General features: G+C 38.5%; 1 protein-coding gene and 1 pseudogene across 2 annotated transcripts in view; one reads left to right on the top strand and one right to left on the bottom strand.

Moving 5' to 3' along the window:
• Window positions 1–21,483, bottom strand: part of STAU2 (staufen double-stranded RNA binding protein 2) — a 217,088-nt gene that overhangs the window by 179,040 nt on the left and 16,565 nt on the right. Inside the window, exons 2-3 of one of the 2 annotated variants that reach the window (XM_087825442.1) lie at window positions 16,832–16,962; window positions 7,158–7,317 (exon numbers count right to left, since the gene is read on the bottom strand). In XM_087825442.1, coding sequence (XP_087681568.1) covers window positions 7,158–7,317; window positions 16,832–16,945 — 274 coding nt within the window. In that variant the 5' untranslated portion in view covers window positions 16,946–16,962. The remainder of the gene's footprint in view (window positions 1–7,157; window positions 7,318–16,831; window positions 16,963–21,483) is intronic. The other variant, XM_087825443.1, reaches the window with a different exon arrangement.
• LOC148091357 (large ribosomal subunit protein uL24 pseudogene) lies at window positions 10,543–11,024 on the top strand (annotated as a pseudogene).

Here is a 21,483-nt window from a genome sequence, read left to right on the forward strand (position 1 = left end):
GCATGAGTGAAGTGATACATCGGAGACTAGTTTCAAAATAACTCAGGGGAGGGAGGGAAGAGAAACACGACTGGCCGCCATGCCTGGAGAAGCTGGGGATGCACAGAGACGTCACGTCCGCTCGCTCTCTCTACTTTAGCACGAGTTTGAATAATTCCATAATGAGTAACACAGAATGTAAAATTATCATGTCAAGTTATTTTAAGTGCCAACAGAGGATCTTTAATAAAACAGATGCGCATATATTGCATATAACAAATCACAAAAATATCTCTAAGCTTTCCTGGAAAGTAAAATGTGCTTGCAATGTAAATTCTGTGCACCGTGTATTTAACACTCCATTCACCATACAAAAGTGCGTCTGCCTCCTGCCACAGCTAACCCGGGATCGGCACAGAGCGGCCGCGAGGGGAGCTGACCCGACGCACACCGGGCAGCCGGCCGCGGGCCACTGCCAAGAGCAGAGTCCCCAGCCCGGCCGGGCGTGGCTCAGCGGTTGAGCGTCGACCTCGGATCCAGGCGATCGGGGTTCGATTCCTGGTCAGGGCACATGCCCGGGTTGTGGGCTAAATCCCCAGTTGGGGGCGTGCAGGAGGCAGCTGATCAATGACTCTCTCATCATTGATGTTTCTCTCTCTCTCTCCTCCTCTCCTTTCCTCTCTCTGAAATCAATAAAGATATGTTTTTTTTTAAAAAAGAGCCAAGGCCCTGCCCCAGGGCTCCATCCACAGGGCCCTGTGAGACCCGGCTGGGGCGAGGAACAGGAAGGAAAGCCAGGCTGAGAGGGGGAGGGACGGGGGAAAGGACAGAGGCGGTGGAGAGAAAAGAGGGAATAGAAGAAAAACAGCAAAGAAGAGTTAAGGATTGAATGAAGTCAAGTTAGCCTAAATCCCTAATTTAACCCACAGGCTCGGGCAGAGGAGAGGCAAGCACGGAGTTCTCTTTTCTGCCTCTTCCATTCGCTCAGGGTCTTCCCAAGGGAGAAAGAAAGCGCACAGACGTCCCGCACCCAGCCCAGGAACGACTGCACGCAAGGCCCGTGGGCCTCCACTCAGATGGAGAGCGAGGGTGCCAGCACCGCAACGCTCCTCACGCCAGTTTCCGTCACCACCTCCCTCCCCAAGTTGCCCACTGGGACTTCGTCACCACAGGCCAGCTTTGTCTGTCCTTCAGGTCTGAGTGTGTGTGGCGCTGTCCTGCTTCTTTCACTCGACATCACGGTTTTACTGCATACATCACTATTTCAAACTTGTCATCACTGAAGAGTCCAAAGAAGGACTATAGCAGCTTATCTATTGTGCTGTCGTTGGGACATCTGGGTTATTTCCAGTCTGGGGCTATTAAGTAAAAGGCCACCTTGAACTCTGAGAAATAAGTATTTCGTGTATATACACTCATTTCTCTTGGGTGCATAGGCCTAGCAGTGGAACTGCTATGTCGCAGAGCAGGTTTATGTTTAACTTTATTACAGATAGCCTAAAAATTTCCAAAGATTTCTATCAACACCAAAGGGCAGTCCATGCCTTTAAAAGTTTACAGTTTTCTTACTTCATAAGGACTTCAGTTTTTTACCATGTGAATCAGTTGTAAGATTCATGTCATTTTGAATTCTCCTTTGCAATAATCACACAGACACCAAGAGTGTCAAGTCCAAGCCGGGTCTCTGTGAAGGAGAGAAGATAAGCAGAAAAGCACACACCGTACTGCAAAGGCTCCCTCTTCTAGAGCGAAATACCGCCAACTGTCTCGTCAGAGCGGGACCACGCAGCGACGCGGCCCACAAAACGCTCAGAGAGGAGCTTCGAGCTCTGAGCTCCCTCCGGTGATGCTCAGCAGGTGCGAGCTGGACACAGGTTACACACATAATCATTACACGGGAATCCTCATGCATCACATGGGTATAAACAACACTGTTATGTGAACACACGACCAGTTTTCAGTGGTTTTCAGACACATTAAAGGAAATTTCTACACTTATCAGTGATAAATATAAAAAGGAGAATTAATTAGATAGACAAACGTCTAGAGCTACAATTGCGGATTCCTAGGATGTGACAGGAGAAAGGAAATTGCCACAACTCGTTTTCAAGGAGCAACATTTTACTGACAGTTGAGGACACAGCTTTGTGGAAAGTTAGAATAGTCCCTGGAACACAGTAGTCACTCAATAAATATCTGTTGAAAGAATGAACTGATGTTAATCAGCCAGGGCTCCCTGGAGAAGTAGCCGGTGCCAGAGCAAGGAAAATACAAGATGACCGAGGAACAGCTATTGTATCAGAAAGAAAGAAGTGCTCAAAGGAGGGGGAAGATAGCAGAAGGAAACAGGAATGACCTGGAAGGGGCCGTATCACTGGCAAGATCTGGGGCAGGTGGAGAATCAAAATAAATGACATATTATAAGCCTCTAAGTAAAACAGGAATGCAAGTGTCTATAATGATAATAAATGGGCAAATGAAAAAACAAGGGGGAAGAGAAAGCTCTTGGGTAGAAATGCCAACTAATAAATCTGAGAAGAACACTGGAATTTAAAAATCGCCCTTTGGGAAAGAATACATTTCTGTTATTTTAAATCACAAAAGGTAAAAAATCACTCTGGCATTCTTCAGAGCAGTAATTGATTCAGGCAAGAATCACCAATGGGCGAGAAATCTGATGGGTGAGGGAGGGTTTGATGAAAAACAGAATGTTCATATAGCCTCAAAGTGTCTCCTCAGAAAATAATTATTAACTTATTATTTAACAATAAAATAGACTTATTAACTTTACAAGAGAGAAGCCTGGCAGACGTACAATGAATCCAACTGTCTTTTTTTTTTTTTTGGATTGTCTTTTCAATAAATGGGACAGAGTTTACTGAATGTATGTTAAAAAGGAGAAAAATCCTGACCCTCACATTATACATAAACCTTAAATCCTGACAGACCATAGACCTAAATTTAAAAGATAAAATGACAAAGCTTCTAAAAGTATTATGAAGTTATCTTTGTAACTCTGTGGGGGACAAAGATGTCGTAGCACACACAAAAGCACTAACCATAAGGGAAAAGACCAGTAAACTAGACTTCATTCAAATTTAAAAGTTCTGTTCATCAAAATGCACATTAAAAGTATGGAAGGATATTTGCAATACACAGAGCTGACAAAGGAAACGAATCCAGAATACGTAAAAACCCTACAAGTAAAAACAAAACAAAACAAAACAGAAAAGCTTAAAAAACAGACAATGCCATTTTTAATGGGAAAATTATTTCAACCGGCACCCTACAACAGAGGAGAGCCAACAGGCACATGAAAAGGGGCTCAGCTCCACTCGTCACTAAGAAAGGCAAATTAAAACCACAATGAACTACTACTACTCTACCCCCTACAAGAACTGCTAAAAATTTTGGAAGATAACATACATTGGCAAGGAAGGGAAAATGACGTCTGATATGATGTGTGCATATATTATGTATGTATTTTTTGTAAGTATGAACTTGGAAAGGGGCAAACATTCATTTGCTAATTCATTCAGGAGACACAGGTTCCCTCAATCGAGGAGGGACAGACAAGACAGGTCTGGCTGTGTGCCCAGGCTGGAGTGCAATGGTATTCACAGACACAACCCCACTCCCGGTCAGCAAGGGAGTTTTGACCTGCTCTGTTTCTGACCTGGCGGGTTCACCCTTCCTTAGGCAACCTGGTCACACGCATTCCCAGGAGGTCATTGATCCCCATCAATACAGGGCACTACAGCCCAGAACTCCTGGGCTCAAGCACTCCTCCTGCCCCAGCCTCCTGAGGTGCTAGGACCACAGGCTTACACCACCTATAGGTATTATGTACAATTTTTCTCATCCTGACGCTTTTACTGATTTCAAAATAAAATCAAAATAGAAGATACTTAAATGCAATGGTGAACATATAGGGCAAACAGAATAATAAAATTTAACATTGAATTAAGCATGGGTCTCCAAATTGGGTAACCCAAAACTGCTTGGGTCTCCAAACTGGGTAACCCAAAACTGCTTTAAATGGATACGTTCTGTTAATGGCAATTGGATTATAGGAAAGAGAAGAGAATGGTCAGAGTTGTTCCTGTCGAACTTTGAGGAAAATTCTCTCAAGAACATCATTTCACTGTTACTGCAATCTACTACACAATTTGGCCAAAACTGTGTTGGTTTCTTTATTGCATCTAATCCATGCCTGAATAGCTTTCTTATTTTTTCCAACAGAAAAAATGAAAGCTTGTGATGCAAAAACAGCGACTAAGACACCTGTCTTCTTGTGACGTTCATCAACTTCTGGCCTTAATTCGTTTTCTGATTTAAGAATGACCACATGCATAACCTATGACCCGACCACTGCAATCCTAGGTACATCCCCAAGAGACGTACAGGTACAAGAGTGATCGCAGCAGTATTATTTCTAACTAACAGCCCCAAACTGGAAACAACCCAACTGTCCCTCAACAGGACAATGACTAAGTAAACTGTGGGATATTCCTGAGTGGGATACTATGGAGCACTGGGATACTACTGTTAAACACAACACAGATGAATCTCCCAAACATAACACTGACAAAAACAAGCTATCAAGTGTATGGTCCCAACGAGCAGGCACAATGAATGTAAGACATCAGAGAGCAGAACAGTGCTCCCGTTGGAGTTGTGCAACCACTCGAAAGGGCTGAGGCTCTGGTAAAGCCTGTGGAACTGGTAAAGCAATCGAAGAGCAAAAATCCACCAGGGCTCTATGGCGGAACCTGTGCGCTTGCCCACACGTTCTATTATACTCCATTCTGAAAGTTTACCCCCCAAATCTACCTCAATCTCAGCCCTCTGCAACTTTCAACAGTGGAAATGCATCTCCTCTGGCCCTCCAGACTCAGTCCTGTTCCGTTCCCCTGGCTCCCCAGCTGGTGTGCCTCCTGCAATAACCTTCCAAGGGGGACCTGACCCAGAGCTCGGCTCACACCGCTCTGGCTCCATTCACACCATCGGCCCTGGAGAGCGCTGCACTCCCGTGGCTGCAGCCACTGGATTGGGAACACCTGTCCTGATTCCAACCGCCACTCCCAACACCTCTGCAGAGTAGGGGCAGATGGTACTCAATGCATATGAGTTTCTTGTCTTTTCTTCACCCATAAACTATAGCAGGGGTTTCCTAACAGACCACGGTTTTAGTATTTTCTGCCTCCCATTCACATGTCAAACTGAACCTCTAACATGCTTTTTTGAACATATCCATCAGCTCCTAAATATCAATCCACCAAACTACACAAGTCCTCACTTAACATCGTCAATAGTTCTTTGACTTTAAGCTAAACGGTGTATAAGGAAACCAATTTCCTATAGGCTAAGTGATATACACAAGAGTTAAGTTCCTGCATCTAATAAAATGACGTCATTCGAGGACCTGCTGTATAGATAAAACTTAATCTCCTGAAGCTGGCATTCAAGCCCATGGCAATCCACTCCCTAACTGTATCTTCAGTCTCATCTCTTAATGGTCACTTACCTACTCTAACTAAAAACCATCTACCAATTTTTTTAAACCAAACTCATTGTCCAGATTCCAATTTCAGTGCCTTTCCTCAGAGGAGTCTTCTTTCCTTTCCTCCACGCCAGCCCTCTGTCCAGTCAAGGCCCATATCGCACCTCAGCTCCCTCAGTCCACGTTACCATTACTCACAATACTAATGGCTGTTATTATTTACTTGTTACCTAACCTTTACCAGTGAGTTATGTGATTTATGTATACAAATGTAAAATCGGTATTTTATACTTCTTAGATATATATAGATATATGTAAGTTCTTAATAAACAGAGGGTACTAGTGATCAACCAGCAATCTAAAGAGATTTTTAAAAATTAAATAAGTAGGTAGCCTCTTACCAACTTCAAACTGAATAGTGTTTTTTTTCTTTACTGTAATAATAGTCTGGCTTATTTAAGCTTACTTAAAAAGTACTGGAATCAGTTGAACAGAAGCAAAAGGATAGCAGTAGGAAAGCACAGAGCTCTGGAAAGTGCAGTCCTTGCAAGAGGAGACTGTGTCTACCTAGTAGGTGCCACAAGAGCAAGAACTGTCTGACTTGATTACAAGCATAAGCTTGTGAACTGTAATTAAATCGATTTACAGAGTCATTGTTGGAAGGCAAAATGTGTTTCTGTACTCCATCACAAAAATACCTAAAGCAACACTGGTCAAAAGGTAACCACTTGAATTAATAAGTTAACAAATAAGTAAACGGATGCAGGGCTGGTAATAAACTTATGAAACATTATTAACTCGATGCTGCAAACTCATGCACTATGTCCAACACAGGTTTGCGTCTTCCCAATAGATTACTGGACACACTGTACAATGCTGCTGGTATTATATGCAATTAGAACAACTTTATTATTATGAGGAGCTTAAAATTAGAACATTCACTTACTTAGCATTATATTACACACAAGTAGGGTTTTCTTTGATTTGTGGGTTTCTAACTAAATGTCACATAAATATTCTAAACTGCCTATCAATCATTTGTACATCAACAAACAGTAAGAAGATGCTTAGGCTAATTTTATAATTTTTTATTAAACCAAGAAAAGAGCCCCGGCCGGGCATGGCTCAGTGGTTGAGCATCGACCTAGGATCCAGGCTTTCGGGGTTCGATTCCCGGTCAGGGCACATGCCCGGGTTGCAGGCTCGCAGCCAATCAATGACTCTCTCAGCATTGATGTTTCTATCCCTCTCTCTCCCTCTCCCTTCCTCTCTCTGAAATCAATAAAGATATATTTGAAAAAAAAGAAAAAAAAGAAAAGAATAACTATTTTAATTATTAAATTTTATATGATATATTTAAGAAGAAAAATTGATCATTTCGATCTTCACTTTAGAAAAAACATTCAATCTTATTTTATGTTCTTTGTATCCACATTTCTTTTCGCCAAGATTGAAAAAGTCAGTAATGCACCACTAAAGTATCCACAGAGGCAAATTTTTTAAATAATTACAATTACCTCCTGCATCCTCTCACCTTCAGTTATCATTCACCTGTCTCTTTTGTATGTGCTCTTAATACACCTGCTGACTACACACCTGCCTGCTATAACGAACACACAGAGGCCAGCTCACACAGCACACACAGCGTGACACAGGAAACGAGTTCTGTACATACCTGGGTTATTGTTAACATTACTTTTGGGTGGTTTCTGAACCGGTTTGGGAAGCGTCGATTCAGTCAAAGCTTTATTAGCAACAGCTTGTTGGGCCTTCTTGATACTGCTCCCTTCCGATTCCCATGTCTGCTCACCAAGACTCAGCTGCACTGAGAACATCTTAGAAAAACAGAAAGAGAAAGAAAAACATTAAAAGTTTTCAGGAAATCAAACGTGCTGTCCTAGAGAAAAACAGATACACCATAGAATCAACATTTTAAAGCTAAAGCTGACCCTAAGATCACTTCTAACAAAATCTGATTCTACTTTGTGAAAGAACTTCAAGAGATTGTGCCAAATTGTGATCTGTCCTATCAAAAGGCTGAAAGGCATACATGTTCATTTTGGGTAGAGAAAGTCAAGAAGAAATCACTTCCCTAAATAGAACCATACTGTTAATGCCATTCAAGCAGTCCTCAAAAGAGCAGAATAAGTGCCAGGAGTAAAGAGAAACTGTAAGAGAATCCAAAAGGCCCTGTCTCTGTTACACTTTGTAAAATCAATTTCCTTAAACTTCATACTTAGCACAGTCGAGTCAATAGGTCAGGCAAACCTATCAAATGTGTCACCAAGACACTCTCAATCCTCCACAATCAACATTTAACCAGTCACCAAATTCTGTCCATTTTAACCTCCTAAGTATTTCTCAAACCTCCCTCTTCTGTCTGCTGTGTTGGAGTCAGACTTTCATCATCTTTAGCTCAGATATAATAATCTCCCAACTGATTGCTGTTAAAACTATCTTCCTAAAGCTCAAATCCAAATGCATCGCCCCAACCAACAGCAGGTTAAAACCCTTCGATTGTTCCTGTTCTAGCCTGGCGCAAAGGTTCCACCTGTCCTTCACACCCTAACCTTCCATTCATGCTCTATTTCCATATGAGCCCCAAACCTACTGTTCACTTTGACAATTTACAATCAGCCCCAAACCTACTGTTCACTTTGACAATTTAGAATCAAGTTACAGGATTCACACACAATCCACTATTTTACTCCACATATAACTTAGTACTCTCTAAAAATACAAAGTATTAACCCCAAACACTTATCAATTATAAAGAAATAAATGGTTCTTTGCAGGAAAAAGATCAGGTAGAAAATGCCTTAATCGAGTGATTAAAGTTAAATCATCAATAATCACACAAACTGACATCATGAACATCCTGATATGACCCAGTGGGAAGTTGGAATATCCTTGACCAAAAATGTTTAACCTAAATCTAATCGCAGGGAAACAATCAGACAGATATAGATGATGGCATATTCTATAAGACAACTGGACTAAACACTTCAAAAATGACAATGTCATGAAAGGAAAAACAAAACAAAAGAATAATAGCTATTAGAGATGAAAGGATGCTCAAGAAACATGAAACCACATGATAAAGTACAACATATGACCCTTGACTGGATTTGTACTTGGAAGACAAGAAAGTAGAAAAGGCATTTAGAGACCAACTCAGGAAATATGACTATGGACTATATATGTATCAAATAATACGATCAGTAAAGATCAAATTTCTTGAGTGATGATACAGTATTGTGGTTATGGAGAAGAATGTCTTTAGTTTTGCACAACATAGATAAGAACGTAGGGTGGCCCTGGCTGGTGTGGCTTGGCTGGGCGTCGTCCTGTGCACTGAAAGGTCGCTGGTTCCATCCCAGTCAGGGCACAGGACCTGGTTCCAGGCTTGATCCCCAGTAGGGGCATGCAGAAGGCAGCCGATCAATGTTTCTCTCTCACAATCATGTTTCGCTCTTTCCATCTCCCTTCCTCTCTCTAAAAATTTTTAAAATAAAAATAACCTAAGGTTGAAATGTCATGGTAGTTGAAATTTATTTTCAGGTTCTTCAAGGAAAAAGTGTATGTCTACATCTATGTGAAGGAGCAAAAAATAAAGTAAATGTAGTAAATATAATGAGGACTAGTAAATCTGAAAGGTATGAGTATCCACTGTACTACTCTTCCAATTTTTTGTGTAGGTTTTCAGTTCTTCAAAATACAGAGTTGGAAAATATTTACAATCATTTGGAATTCAAAACATGTGCATGTCTGTTAGAAGTGATTAATTTTTCTTTTATTCTGATTCAGTTTAAAATACATACCTAAAACATATCTTTAATGCATTTACCTAACTTTAAAACTCTTTTTTCCAGATTACAGTATTTAACACAGAACTGCGACAAAGGCCATCCCCTGCACCCTCCTCCAAGACAGCTCAGTCCAGGAGGCTGCACTCACTGCTCACCCATTAACTCAGGCTCGAAACCTCCGTCACATCTTCACTTACCCTTGCCTTCCTGAGACGTTATTGAATAGCCTCTCAAAATGTCCTTGCAATCTCGACTGGCACCACCAAGTCTCAGGCCCCTACAAACTCACACTCAGAATATTTCATTCACCTCCTACCTCTTATCTTCCTTCTTACACTGTCCATGTCTCACAGGCCAGGCACCTATGAATGGTCTTCCTTGTCTCCTGTTTCTCTCTCCACTCTCTCCTACATCCAATGATCAAATTACTGATTCAACGTCAAAAATGTTTTTCAGATCTGGCCTCCTTTCTTTATACTTCTCACCAATTCTTAGTAAAGAATATCAGTATCTCTCCCCTGAACTACTGAAAGATCCTCCTAACATCATTCTCTTAACGTAATACTTTCCCATCCAAACTATCCTTCTGACCACCATCAACATGGACATCCTATAAAATACAAGTTTCCCAGTCAATCCTCTGCTTTTCTGAAACCTCTCTTAAGAGTCCCACTACACTGTACACCTAAAACTAATACAATATTACATGTCAATTATATCTCAAACTGGCGGGGGGAAATCCTATTACAATAAAATTTTAATAATTTCAAGTAGGAATCCTGAAACACAGTATGCATTTATGAGTTTAAGTCATAGCTCCAGCACTTACTATGTGCTACGTTAGGGAAGTTATTTATTCTTTCTCTGTTTTCTTCTTTAGTGAAATGGGGCTGATAAAAACACAAAGGATGACTGTGAAAATTAAAACAAAATGGTGTAAATGACCATAGTTGAAAGGTAATGATTGTCAAGCTGGATTTAAACAAAGGCAAAATCCAACTACTGCTACCTATAAGTAATGAACTTCAATTATAAAGACATATATAGATTAAAAGTAATGGGATAAAAAAATATATATGCTCACATAAATTGACCAAAAATCAGAATAACTACATTAATATCAAAGTAGATTGCAGAACAAAGACTACTACCAGTGATAGCATAGGTCATTTCATAAGAATAAAGGAGTCAATTAATCAAGACATAATAATATTAAATATTTAGGCAACTAATAACACAGCTTCAAAATCTATGAAGCAAAGCTCTTTGCTTTTGTGGCCATCACAGAAGCACCGGGGGGCCAAAATCAGATTCAATCCCTTTGTGACTTCTGACTAGACCAAGGACTGTAAAAGGCGTTCCAGTGCACCTTCCCACATTCGCAGGAAGACCATGTCCTCTCCTTCCAAAGAGCGGAGACGGAAGGACAACGTTCCACCTATACCCACCTGAAAGGATGGTGAAGTTCAGGCTGCGCAGGGACTCTACAAAGGGCAGCAAATGCACAAAGTGGCCCAGACGCACAGGAAGAATATGTCATCGCTACTGAAGGAATGCAGTGGGGGGAGCGAACGGGGCACCGTCCATGTGGGCCCCCACCCCAGGAAGGTGGCTATCGCCAGACGAAAGCTGGACGAAGGCCGCAAAAGGCCCTTGAACATAGAGCCAAATCTCACCAAATAGGAAAGGAAAAGGGCAAATAGAAGGAAGAAACAAGATACAGGAATAAGTAATCTTATATACAGCTTTCATTAAAAAAACCTATGAAGCAAACGCTAACAGAACTGTGAAGGGAAACAGAAAACCCTAAAGTCACAGATTCAATACCCCCGCAATTACTGATCTCACAATTACCACACAGACAATCCCAAAGAACGTAGTGGGCTTGAACTGCACTTGGTGAACATCACCTGAACGACATTTTTAGAATACTCAAAAAGAACAGAATATGCAAGAGTTTTCAATTTCTCATAAAACATTTACCAATTTCTAGCACTAAATGCCTACACTAGAAAAGAAGACATCAAATAAGCTAATTTCATCTTCCACCTTAAGAAACTGGAAAAAGAAGAGCAAATTAAATCTAAAATAAACAGAAAAAAAGAAATGAATAAAGATGAGCAAACATTAACAAAACAAAAACAATCAACAGAAAAATCAATAAAATCAAAAGCTGTTTTTTCGCAAAGATCAATGAAATTGGTAAACCTCTAGCCAGACTAATCATGAGAAAAAGAGAAGACACAAATTACCAAACTCAGGGATAAGAGAGGTGACATCACTACAGATTCTTAAAGTTTTAAAAAGAAACCAAGGGAACATTTTCTAACAACTTTATGCCAACAAACTCAACAACCTAAGTTCCTTGAAAGACCCAAATTACTAAAGTTTATTCAAGAAGAAACAGATAGCTCTATATATGTTAAAGGAAATAAATATGTAGTTAAAACTCTTTCCACAAAGAAAACTCCAGGCCCACCTGGTTTCAATGATACATTCCACCAAATATTTAAGAAAGAAATAATACCAATTTATACAAATTCTTCTAAAAATTAAAGAAGGAACACTCCCCAACTTAGTCTATGAAGCCAACACCACCTTGATGCCAAAAACCAAAGTATGATACTACTAAAGAAAACAAAATAAAAACAAAACTATAGACTGATATCTCTCATATAGATAAACACAAAAATCCTTAACAAAATATTACCAAATGGAATCCATCCATATAGAACTGAGATAATCTTTTTATTTTTTTTTAATATATCTTCATTGACTTCAGGGAGAGGAAAGGAGAGGGAGAGAGAGAGATAGAAACATCAATGATGAGAGTCATTGATTGGCTGCAGCCCGCAACCCGGGCATGTGCCCTGACTGGGAATCGAACCCTGATCGCCTGGATCCTAGGTCGACGCTCAACCGCTGAGCCACGCCCGGCTGGGCGAAATAATACATTTTAACCAGTGTTTTATTCTAGGAATACAAGGATGGTTTCTACATTTGAGACTCAACATAATTCACAACGTCAAAAGATGAAAAACAGAAAACCCTATGACCATCTCAATCAATGTAGAACCATATAACAAAAATCAACATCTATACAGGTTAAAAACTATCAGGAAACGATAAATATAAAAGAATATCTTCAATCTATTTAAAGCCATCTACAAAAAAAAAAAAGCTACATCTAACATCACAATTAATGGGGGGAAATTTTCAATGACTGTCCATAAGATCAGGAACAAGTTAGAGACATCAGCTCCTATGACTTATATTCAACACTGCACTATACATTCTAGCCAATGCAATCAGGGAAGAATAAATAAAGAGCATTTAGATTGGAAAATAAGATTTAAAATTGTCTTTATTCACAAATGGCATATGGAACATCCAACAGAATCTTTTAAAAAAAACTACTAGTTCTGATATGTGAGTTCAACAAGACAGCAGGATACTAGATCCATATATAAAAACCAGTTATTCCTATAGATTAGCAATGATAAATAAAAACAAATAGAAACTAAAATATAAAAGATAACACCACTTACAATAGCATCAAAAACGTGAAACGCTTAGGATAAACCTAGAGATGTAAAATAACTGTTCCATGAAAACTACAAAACATTATTGAGAGAAATTAAAGAATATATATATTTTGTTGAAGGGTTGAAAGATTCAATTTTTCTAACATGCTAATTTTCACCAAATTGAACTAAAGATTCAAGGCAGTTCTATAAAAATCCCAGCAGGGTGTTTTTACAGAACAGATGAGCTGACTTTAAAGTTAATATGAAAATGCAAAGGATGTGAAATAGCCCGAGCAATCCTGAAAAAGGACAGTTAGAGGGCTAATGCTATGAGATTTCAGGAAGTGTACAGGTGCAGTGATCAGCACAGCATAGCATAAAGAGAGGAAAACAGATCAACAGCACAGAGTCCAGGAACAAACACATATATGACACATGGGCAGCTGATGCGTGACACGGGGCACAGGCCATGCAGGGGAGAAAGAATCATCTCTTCAACAACTGGACGCCCACATGCAAACACAAATAAATAAATAAACCCTGCTCCATCTCTCACATCGCATACAAAATTTAACTCAAAATGGCCATTATACCTAAATGTTAAGACCTAATGTCAAACCTAAAACTATAAAACATCTGGAAGATAACATAGAAGAAAATCTTATGATCTTCGATAAGTCAAAGATTTCTTAGATATGACTGACGCCAAAAGCACAATCTATATGAGAACAAATGGATGTCAGAATTCATCAAAATTAACAACTGCTTTCTGAAAGACACTTAAAACACAGAAAAGATAAGACTCAGTCTGGGAGGAAATATTTGGCAAGCATATCTAATGAAGGACTCATATCCAGAATATACACAGAATGATATCACAGAAGATGGCACAGGAGAAAGCTTCAGCGCAGGAACAGTGCCTGTCACGTAATAAATACTGAATAATTACTTTACCAAGAATTTTTTTTTATTCTATACACTACTAACAAGCAATGATAAAATTACCTGGGCACCTCCATCATCAACGTAACTGCTAAGAATTTGCAAGTCATCATGCCATGACACCACACTAGAACAGGTATTGTATTTCTCAAATTAGAGACGGGAAAACTGAGAACCTAAATTAGCTGTTCAAGGCCACACAATCTGGATGATGTAGGGCAAAGATCAAGCCTGGCAAATCTAGCAAGTATTTAAAAAAAAAAAAAAGACTGCTTGGCTTCAAGGCCCCCGGTGATACTGCCTCCCTCAGGGATATCTATTCAAAGGAAACCTTCTCAATGTGCCACCACTAGCACAGCACTTGTAACACTTAGTCCTGTATACTGACAACTTATCAAAATATGGGAATAAAGGAAAAAGAGAAAATGCCATTTTATGTTATTCAGGGCCCTCTTCCTTATACCCTACATTCCAATAGCCTTCGTTTGAGATTTGAGAATATCAAAACAACAATCCATAGAAAAAATAAAGAGCTGTGGAGTACCTAAGAGATGCAGCAATGTCCAATGACTCACAGTAACATGAGGTATAATACATTACTTTAGAGTTCCACTAAAATGTGAACAGGAAAACAAAAAGGGGCAAGGCAAACATTAAAATAATTATTTTTATTTAAGTCACACATTGAAAGCTGCCATAAGTTGTTGAGATTCTGTTATGATTCAAAGGAGGAAAGAAGAAAGCACATAGCACAGCCGGGTGTGGCTCAGCAGTTGAGCGTCGACCTAGGATTCAGGTGATCAGGGCTCGATCCCCAGTCAGGGGCGTGCAGAAAGCAGCCGATCAGTGACTCTCTCATCATTGATGTTTCTCTCTCTCCCTCTCCTTTCCTCTCTCTGAAATCAATAAAGATATATTTTTTAAAAAAATAAGCCCATAAACTGAAGGTAGGTCACTACTTCCCAAATAAGAATGTGGGCCACAGCGGACACCACAACACTGGCCCATTATAAGGGAAAATTGATGACATAGAAGAGAGGGAAGGCAAGGCAAGCTGGAGGAATGGAGGAAGCTTGAAGAGGTGAGAGAGGGCGGGATCTAGTACAGAAATGGTGGGGTTGGCCATTCCACAGGCAGTTCATCCGTAATTCAGAAGGAAAGGCCAAATTCAGGTTCAGGTTGGGATTCTGCCACACAAGCACTAACCAAGAGGGGAAAGAGCTGAGGGCACATACAAGGCATATGGAATTTAAGCTGGATAAGGAACCAGGTGAGGACTGAGGGGAGTGAGAAATGGTAAAAAGGTGACAGATTCGAAGCATCTGTGGGTGTGGAGAACTACCAAAGCCAAACTACTACAGGGGACGGGCTAGAGAGGAAGTGTCACGGGGAGATGAATGACTGACATCATAAAATAATGGAGGTCTTGCAGTTACTGGTGATGACAAGGTCAAGAATGTGACACAGGAAAGAGTGGAAGACAAGATAACTGGAGAAGTGCAAAAAAAGTGATAAGCATGTTGGAACAGTAATCTATTTAGACAGTGAAATCACCAAAAATTAAAACAGGATGAGTGTTGGAAGAGAGTGAAAGTGAGCCATGAGAAACGTGACAGAATCCCCTAGATGAGTGTCTACCATGGGGGCACACGTGGGTCAGTCATTATGAAATTCAAACAGGTGGGGAGAGGGGGTCTCTAGGAAGAATACCTGGAATTGGCAATGAGGAATGAAGAGGACATGTACCAGAGGAACCATAAAACACAGAAAATAAATCTTTATAACTTCTAAATAAGCTCAGCCTAATACAACAGTAATGACCAACATACATCATTGCACACTGATGACCACAACTGAGAAAGCTGTAGGGTCCTGTTGGAGGCCGAGTGGAGGGATTGGACAAGTTTCACAGAGCTTTGGAAGATGTGATATGTGAGTTGGGTATTGAAAAATGAGTAACAGCAAAAGGACCTTCCTGACAGAGAGACACCACTGCACAGGCAAAGTCAGAGGGATGTGAAAAACACATGAAACATGCTAGGAAACAAAAACAGTTCAACGTGATCAAGGGCAGAAAGAGAATGAGCATGAAATGGGTATGAAATAATGGGTATGCAAGAGGATATATGACTAGACAGGTAGACCGAGGCCATACCCTCTATTTCTGCACAAAAGATATTATATAAATTGTTGCCCAGAGATTCTTCATAAAAGCCTCTAATACAAAACAAAATTGATGGATTTTAATTTCATCTTATTTTACTTCTTTAAAAAAAGAGGCTAGAAAACAATTTAATAACCCAGTAGCTAGGTGCTTTATGAAAATTAACCAACTTTTATAGAATCAACTTCTTCCACATTATATATAAAAATTGATGATCATGATCATAATCTCCAATATCCAAGGCTGAAAATGTACCAAGGAAATTTATGCACAACTGAGACTTTTAAAAACAGATGAACAGAGTTCAAACATAAATGCATTAGTTACAGATTTCTTTGTAACATGTATATATGCAAACATATATGTGTAAGGCTACATATAAGTTGCTTTTCCACTTAAAAGAACAATATGACAAGTGAATGCATAGATAACAACAATATTGGTTATACAACTTTTGTAAATGGTGACTCTTGGAATTAAACAATGGAAAAGACGTCTCACTAGGTAACCACTGCTATACTTGCATTTTTACTGTAGCAGCTACCATCTAATGGAAAGAGCACTATACTTGGGAGCCAAGGAACACGTATTCCAATGTTGGCACGGACATTTATGAACTATTAAGCAAGTCACTGAACTTTCCTGTGCCCGAGTTTCTTAATTTACAAGAAGAAAATAAAATATCTGTATCTCACGTGATTTTGTGAAGTGCTGTATCTAAGTTTCGTAAACCATAATAAACACAAAATTGTCTAGTTACAGACTTCAAAATGTTTTTAATATAGAACTAAGAGCCTTCAGGCCATCAGCTGCCCCCTCCCCCAAAATGAAGCACAATGAAAGCCTGAGATGAAAACTCTGATAGACTTTGATAAGCATGTCTCACCACCTTGCTTCGTCACCTTACCTTCGAATGAGCGGGCCCTCTTTCTTTCAGAAGTTTATACTGGGGTTGGACTCTATTGAAACGGGCTAACTCATTTACCAGACACATTGGAGTTTTCTCTTTGGGTTTTGCCATTTTATCTTGGAGAGAAGCTGTAAATAAAAAGGCTGTGAAGTTTTTGTCACTCTTGACTTTACACAATGGAAGAAAAGCTAATTTTCACTCTTTTAGCTTGAAGTCAGATTGTATATTTGGATTAAAATATTTTCATGAATTTTATATTAAAATTTCAAATCATCTAATGTTTTCCATTACATGCAATAGAAATATGTATCACATTTTAAACAATAAAATAAAGTAACTTTTTCCTAAGTACCCAAGTTGCTCTCTATACATAATATAGGATTATACCAATTTCTAATTTATCTTGTAACTTTTCTTTCTTCTTAAAAAATTTTAGCATAAACACATAATCCTCCTGATTCTTATTACTGTAAAATTCAGTATATCTTCTCATTTTGAGGCAGCTTATTAATTGAAAAGTCTAGACTTTGGAATCAATTCCTAAATTTAAGTACTAGTTCTTTCAACTACTATTTTATAACTTTTTTTTTTTAACAAGATTTTGAAAATATAAGTAGAAAGAATAATTTAACAAATGCCCACATCCTTAGCATCCAGAACTGAAATGAACATTTTCCATGTTTCCTTTAAGTCTTATTAAGTCTTATTAAAAAAAATGATAGTATTACCTTCCATTAAGTTCCCTTTATCTAGAACCCACAATTACATGAATTTAGAATATATCCCTCTGGGATATTTTAAATACATTAATATGCATGCATGTATATCCATGAAGAAATACATAGTCTTGATATATGTGATTTTATAGTCACATAAATAGTAATATAATAAATATAAATATTAAATATAAATATAAATATATATTCACTCTGTATCATTTCCATCACAATATTGTATCCATTCCTATTCCACTCCCCTACTGATATTTAGTTTGCTTCAAATTCTGCACTCCCAGAGGTAAAAACACTTCCAGTGGCACCAAGAATGACTGTATCCAATTACCTTCCCCAGCAGCATGAGAATTACCATCTCCCTCAACTCTGAAAACACGTAGTGGGGTTGGGTAATTTAATTTTTTGTAATCTGATGTTTGACAAATTGTCTATCCCACTACTGTTTTTTGTTTTCCCCACTGTTTTAATATGCATCCACAGATTCTAGGTGAGGCTAATCATCTTCTCATGCTGTTGATCGTCTGGGCTTCCTCTTCTGGGTACTGCTTCTGTCCTTCTTCCGATGATTTTATATATTTTTAAAAAACACGTGTAATCTTTTATGGACTGTGCTTTTCTTGCCCTAAGAAATCCTTCCCCAGCCTGCAAGGCCCTAACGATTTTTACTTAAATTTACTAAGCCTTCTATTCCTTATCTATAAATTAAAGGTAATAAGTCTATCTTACTTAACTCACAGGCTGTTATGAGGTTAAGATTTTTAAATTTATGGTATTCTAAATTCTACCGCAATTATAGCAGCTTCAGAAATCTTCCTACTATGTTAAATCATTTTAGCCTATGTTTTTCCTTCATCTCATTTATAGACACATTAGTTGCTTTTCAGTTTTTCTTTCATTTCCCAAGAATCAGTTTCTTTCATGTCCCATGAATCGGTGTTATAACAGGCAAGGGGATTACTTCCTGCTCAATCAAACTGCAGTCACAACCTATGCAGAACACATTCAATGCCCAGAAATAGCTAGTTTTAGAAACTTAATCTTTAAACGCTCTATGGCAATGTTTAATGCAGAAAATAGTCTTCTTTTAACCTTTTAATACTCTTTACAAGACCAATAATTTCGTAAAATAACTTGATCACAATCATTATGATTAAGAAACTGCTTTATAAGAAAACTACATAAACACCTAATAGGACATTAAGTAAAAGGAAAGCAGATCTAAGCAACCAACCAGAGGACCAGTACAGATGACAACTGATTCTACAAGTAAGCCATTCTAAGTGGCTTGCAAGCCAAAAACAAAACAAAACCAAAAACTAGTAATCATTATTGTTTGGAACAACAAAAAAAGACAAGAGTGAGTCAAGAGAGTTTTGAGGAAACCTGCATTTTATTTATCCGGTTGTGTAGCGCTCAAATAAACATTTCATAAAGGGTACCAGAGAGTCAGTCACTGTATCAAACACAAGGTGACCTGGGGCTATGATCAATTTTGGTCTCTGCATACCATGCCATTAAATACTCAAGTACAACAGATAACACGGTTACTTGAATAGCAAATAAAGCAAAACGGAAAATAACAAGTTTGTTAAAAATGAGAAAATATTAAAGTCTGGTAAGAATCAGTTGATGGCGCATAACACTGAACTAGCACTTAACACTGTTACTGTACAATTTCGTAGCTCAGCAATGCCGCATGTTCATCTGTTACGATGGCAAAACTCCTAGGAACACTGCGAGCAGGACGTGACAATTTGACAGTAAAAGCACAGGCTTTAAATATATTATAGAAAAGAGCTAACTAATAACATGCTATTAAACTTACATTCTATTAATTTTGACTTTCTGCTTCATAAAAATAACGTGAATTCAATGAAACGTTTTAATGTGTGACTGAAGTTCTGCTGTGAAAGGTATACAAGACCTCACTTTCATAAAACTTTATAGCTAAAATCCAACTGCTTCAAGCTGGTAAATTTAGAAATAATTAGTCCTGGTTGAAACTGTTTTACAAAATGATTAAAACTTTAAAAAGCTGTTCCTCTATTTAATCAGAAATCTTATTATTAACTGCTTGACATGGCTCAGTGATAGAGCGATAATTCAAAAATTAAAACAAAATTTTGATAAAGCATCTGTAAAATTATAAAACTGGTCTATAAAAATTGAGATCTATAAACTTAATTTATAGATCACTTTTTTGAAAAGTCAACAGGTCAAAAAATGAGAAACACACACACAGTTGCTAAGAATGTCCTCAATGAAGCCATTCTGAAATAGGCTTCAAGTGAATTTGGTGGCTGGAAGAGTAGACGCCTACTCAGAAGTAAAATAGTTAATGGTGATGATTTCACAATATCAGGCTCTGCTTTTGAGAGAGCGAAACAGCCTGTTTTGGATATCTGTGCACTTATTGGTATCTATGGGAACTAGAGAAAGTACTTAAATCTTGCTTTCTTGGACAGTAAAATAGAAATAATCGTTATTTTCATATTCCTGGATGATGGTATTGGTTAAATGAGATGACGTAAGACACTGTTAACAATGATAAGAATGCATTATTGCCCAGCCGGTGTGGCTCAGAGGTTGAGAGTCGACCTATGAACCAGGTGGTCATGGGTTCAATTCTCAACCGGGGCACATGTCCAGGTTACAGGCTCAACCCCCAGTAGGGGGCATGCAGGAGGCAGCTGATCAATGACCCTCATCATTGACGTTTCTCTCTCTCTCTCTCCCTTCCTTGCTCTGAAATCAATAAAAATTTTTTTTTTAAATAACGCATTATTATGATTATAAACAATTTGTTAAAACACTGTCATCAAATATGAAAACAGTGATATGGTTTTATAAGCCTCTTTTTAACGGCTTTCTAAGCTAAAATAATCTGAGTTAAAATATTCTGTTTATCATACAAATATACTTATTTGATATTCTGCATAAAACATGTATTTGTTATTAATTTTCCAATGACTTATTACAACATCAGAGTTCATCTTCCACTAAAAAATTATCAGATGTGATATAAAATGTCCTGCACCCTCTGGGGCTTGAATCTCCAAACTAGACCAAAATAATGTAGCTCACAGTTTTCAATCAACAGGTAAAACCCCGGTCCCAAAGAAGCCACAGCCTCGTACAAGAAAAAACACAAACAAGAAACCAACATATAAACTACAACACGGTAAGTACCATAATAAGGCTGTTACAGGGAACACAGTGGGTGAGAGGAAAGTAAAAGGGCAGGTTTCAAGAGGTGGTAATCAGATTAGTTAACGAAAACAGGAATTCACCAAGTTAGCAAGGGGAGAAGACAGTCCAGGCTTGTCCAGGGTACACCGGCAGGAGAAAGCAAATAAAACACATCACGTTCTGACAAATGCAAGCAGGTCATTAGCACACTACAGGATGCACAGGAGGGAGCAGCAGGAAAAACTAGGACTAGATTTATCTATAACTATTTCATATTTTTGATACTGTAGAGAAACACAACTTATTTTTGTATATCGATCTTTTATCTTTCAACCTCACTACACTCATTCATTAGTTCTTATAGGATTCCATCACATTTTTCTACATGAACAATCAGGTCATCCGTGAATAAAGACAGTTTTCTTCCTTGCGTTCCAATCACAGTACCGTTTATCTCCTGTTCTTAAACTAGCTAGATGTCCAGGACAATTATGAATAGGATTGGAATGTTTAGATCATTTACATTTAATGTACTTATCAAATTGTGAGACTTAAATCTATTTACTTTTATTTGTTTGTAGAACATAAGGCATGGTTTTACTTATCTTATAAAAATGTATACAAATTTCTTCATCAAGATGAAAAGAAAAAATAGCCAGGGCAAGCACTTAGAGACCAGAGACATAATCTAACACTGCCTACCCCTTTGGCTATTCAAAGATCCAC

Source organism: Miniopterus natalensis, chromosome 16 (assembly GCF_054644295.1).
Source record: "Miniopterus natalensis isolate mMinNat1 chromosome 16, mMinNat1.hap1, whole genome shotgun sequence".
In the NCBI taxonomy this organism is placed as follows: Eukaryota; Metazoa; Chordata; class Mammalia; order Chiroptera; family Miniopteridae; genus Miniopterus; species Miniopterus natalensis.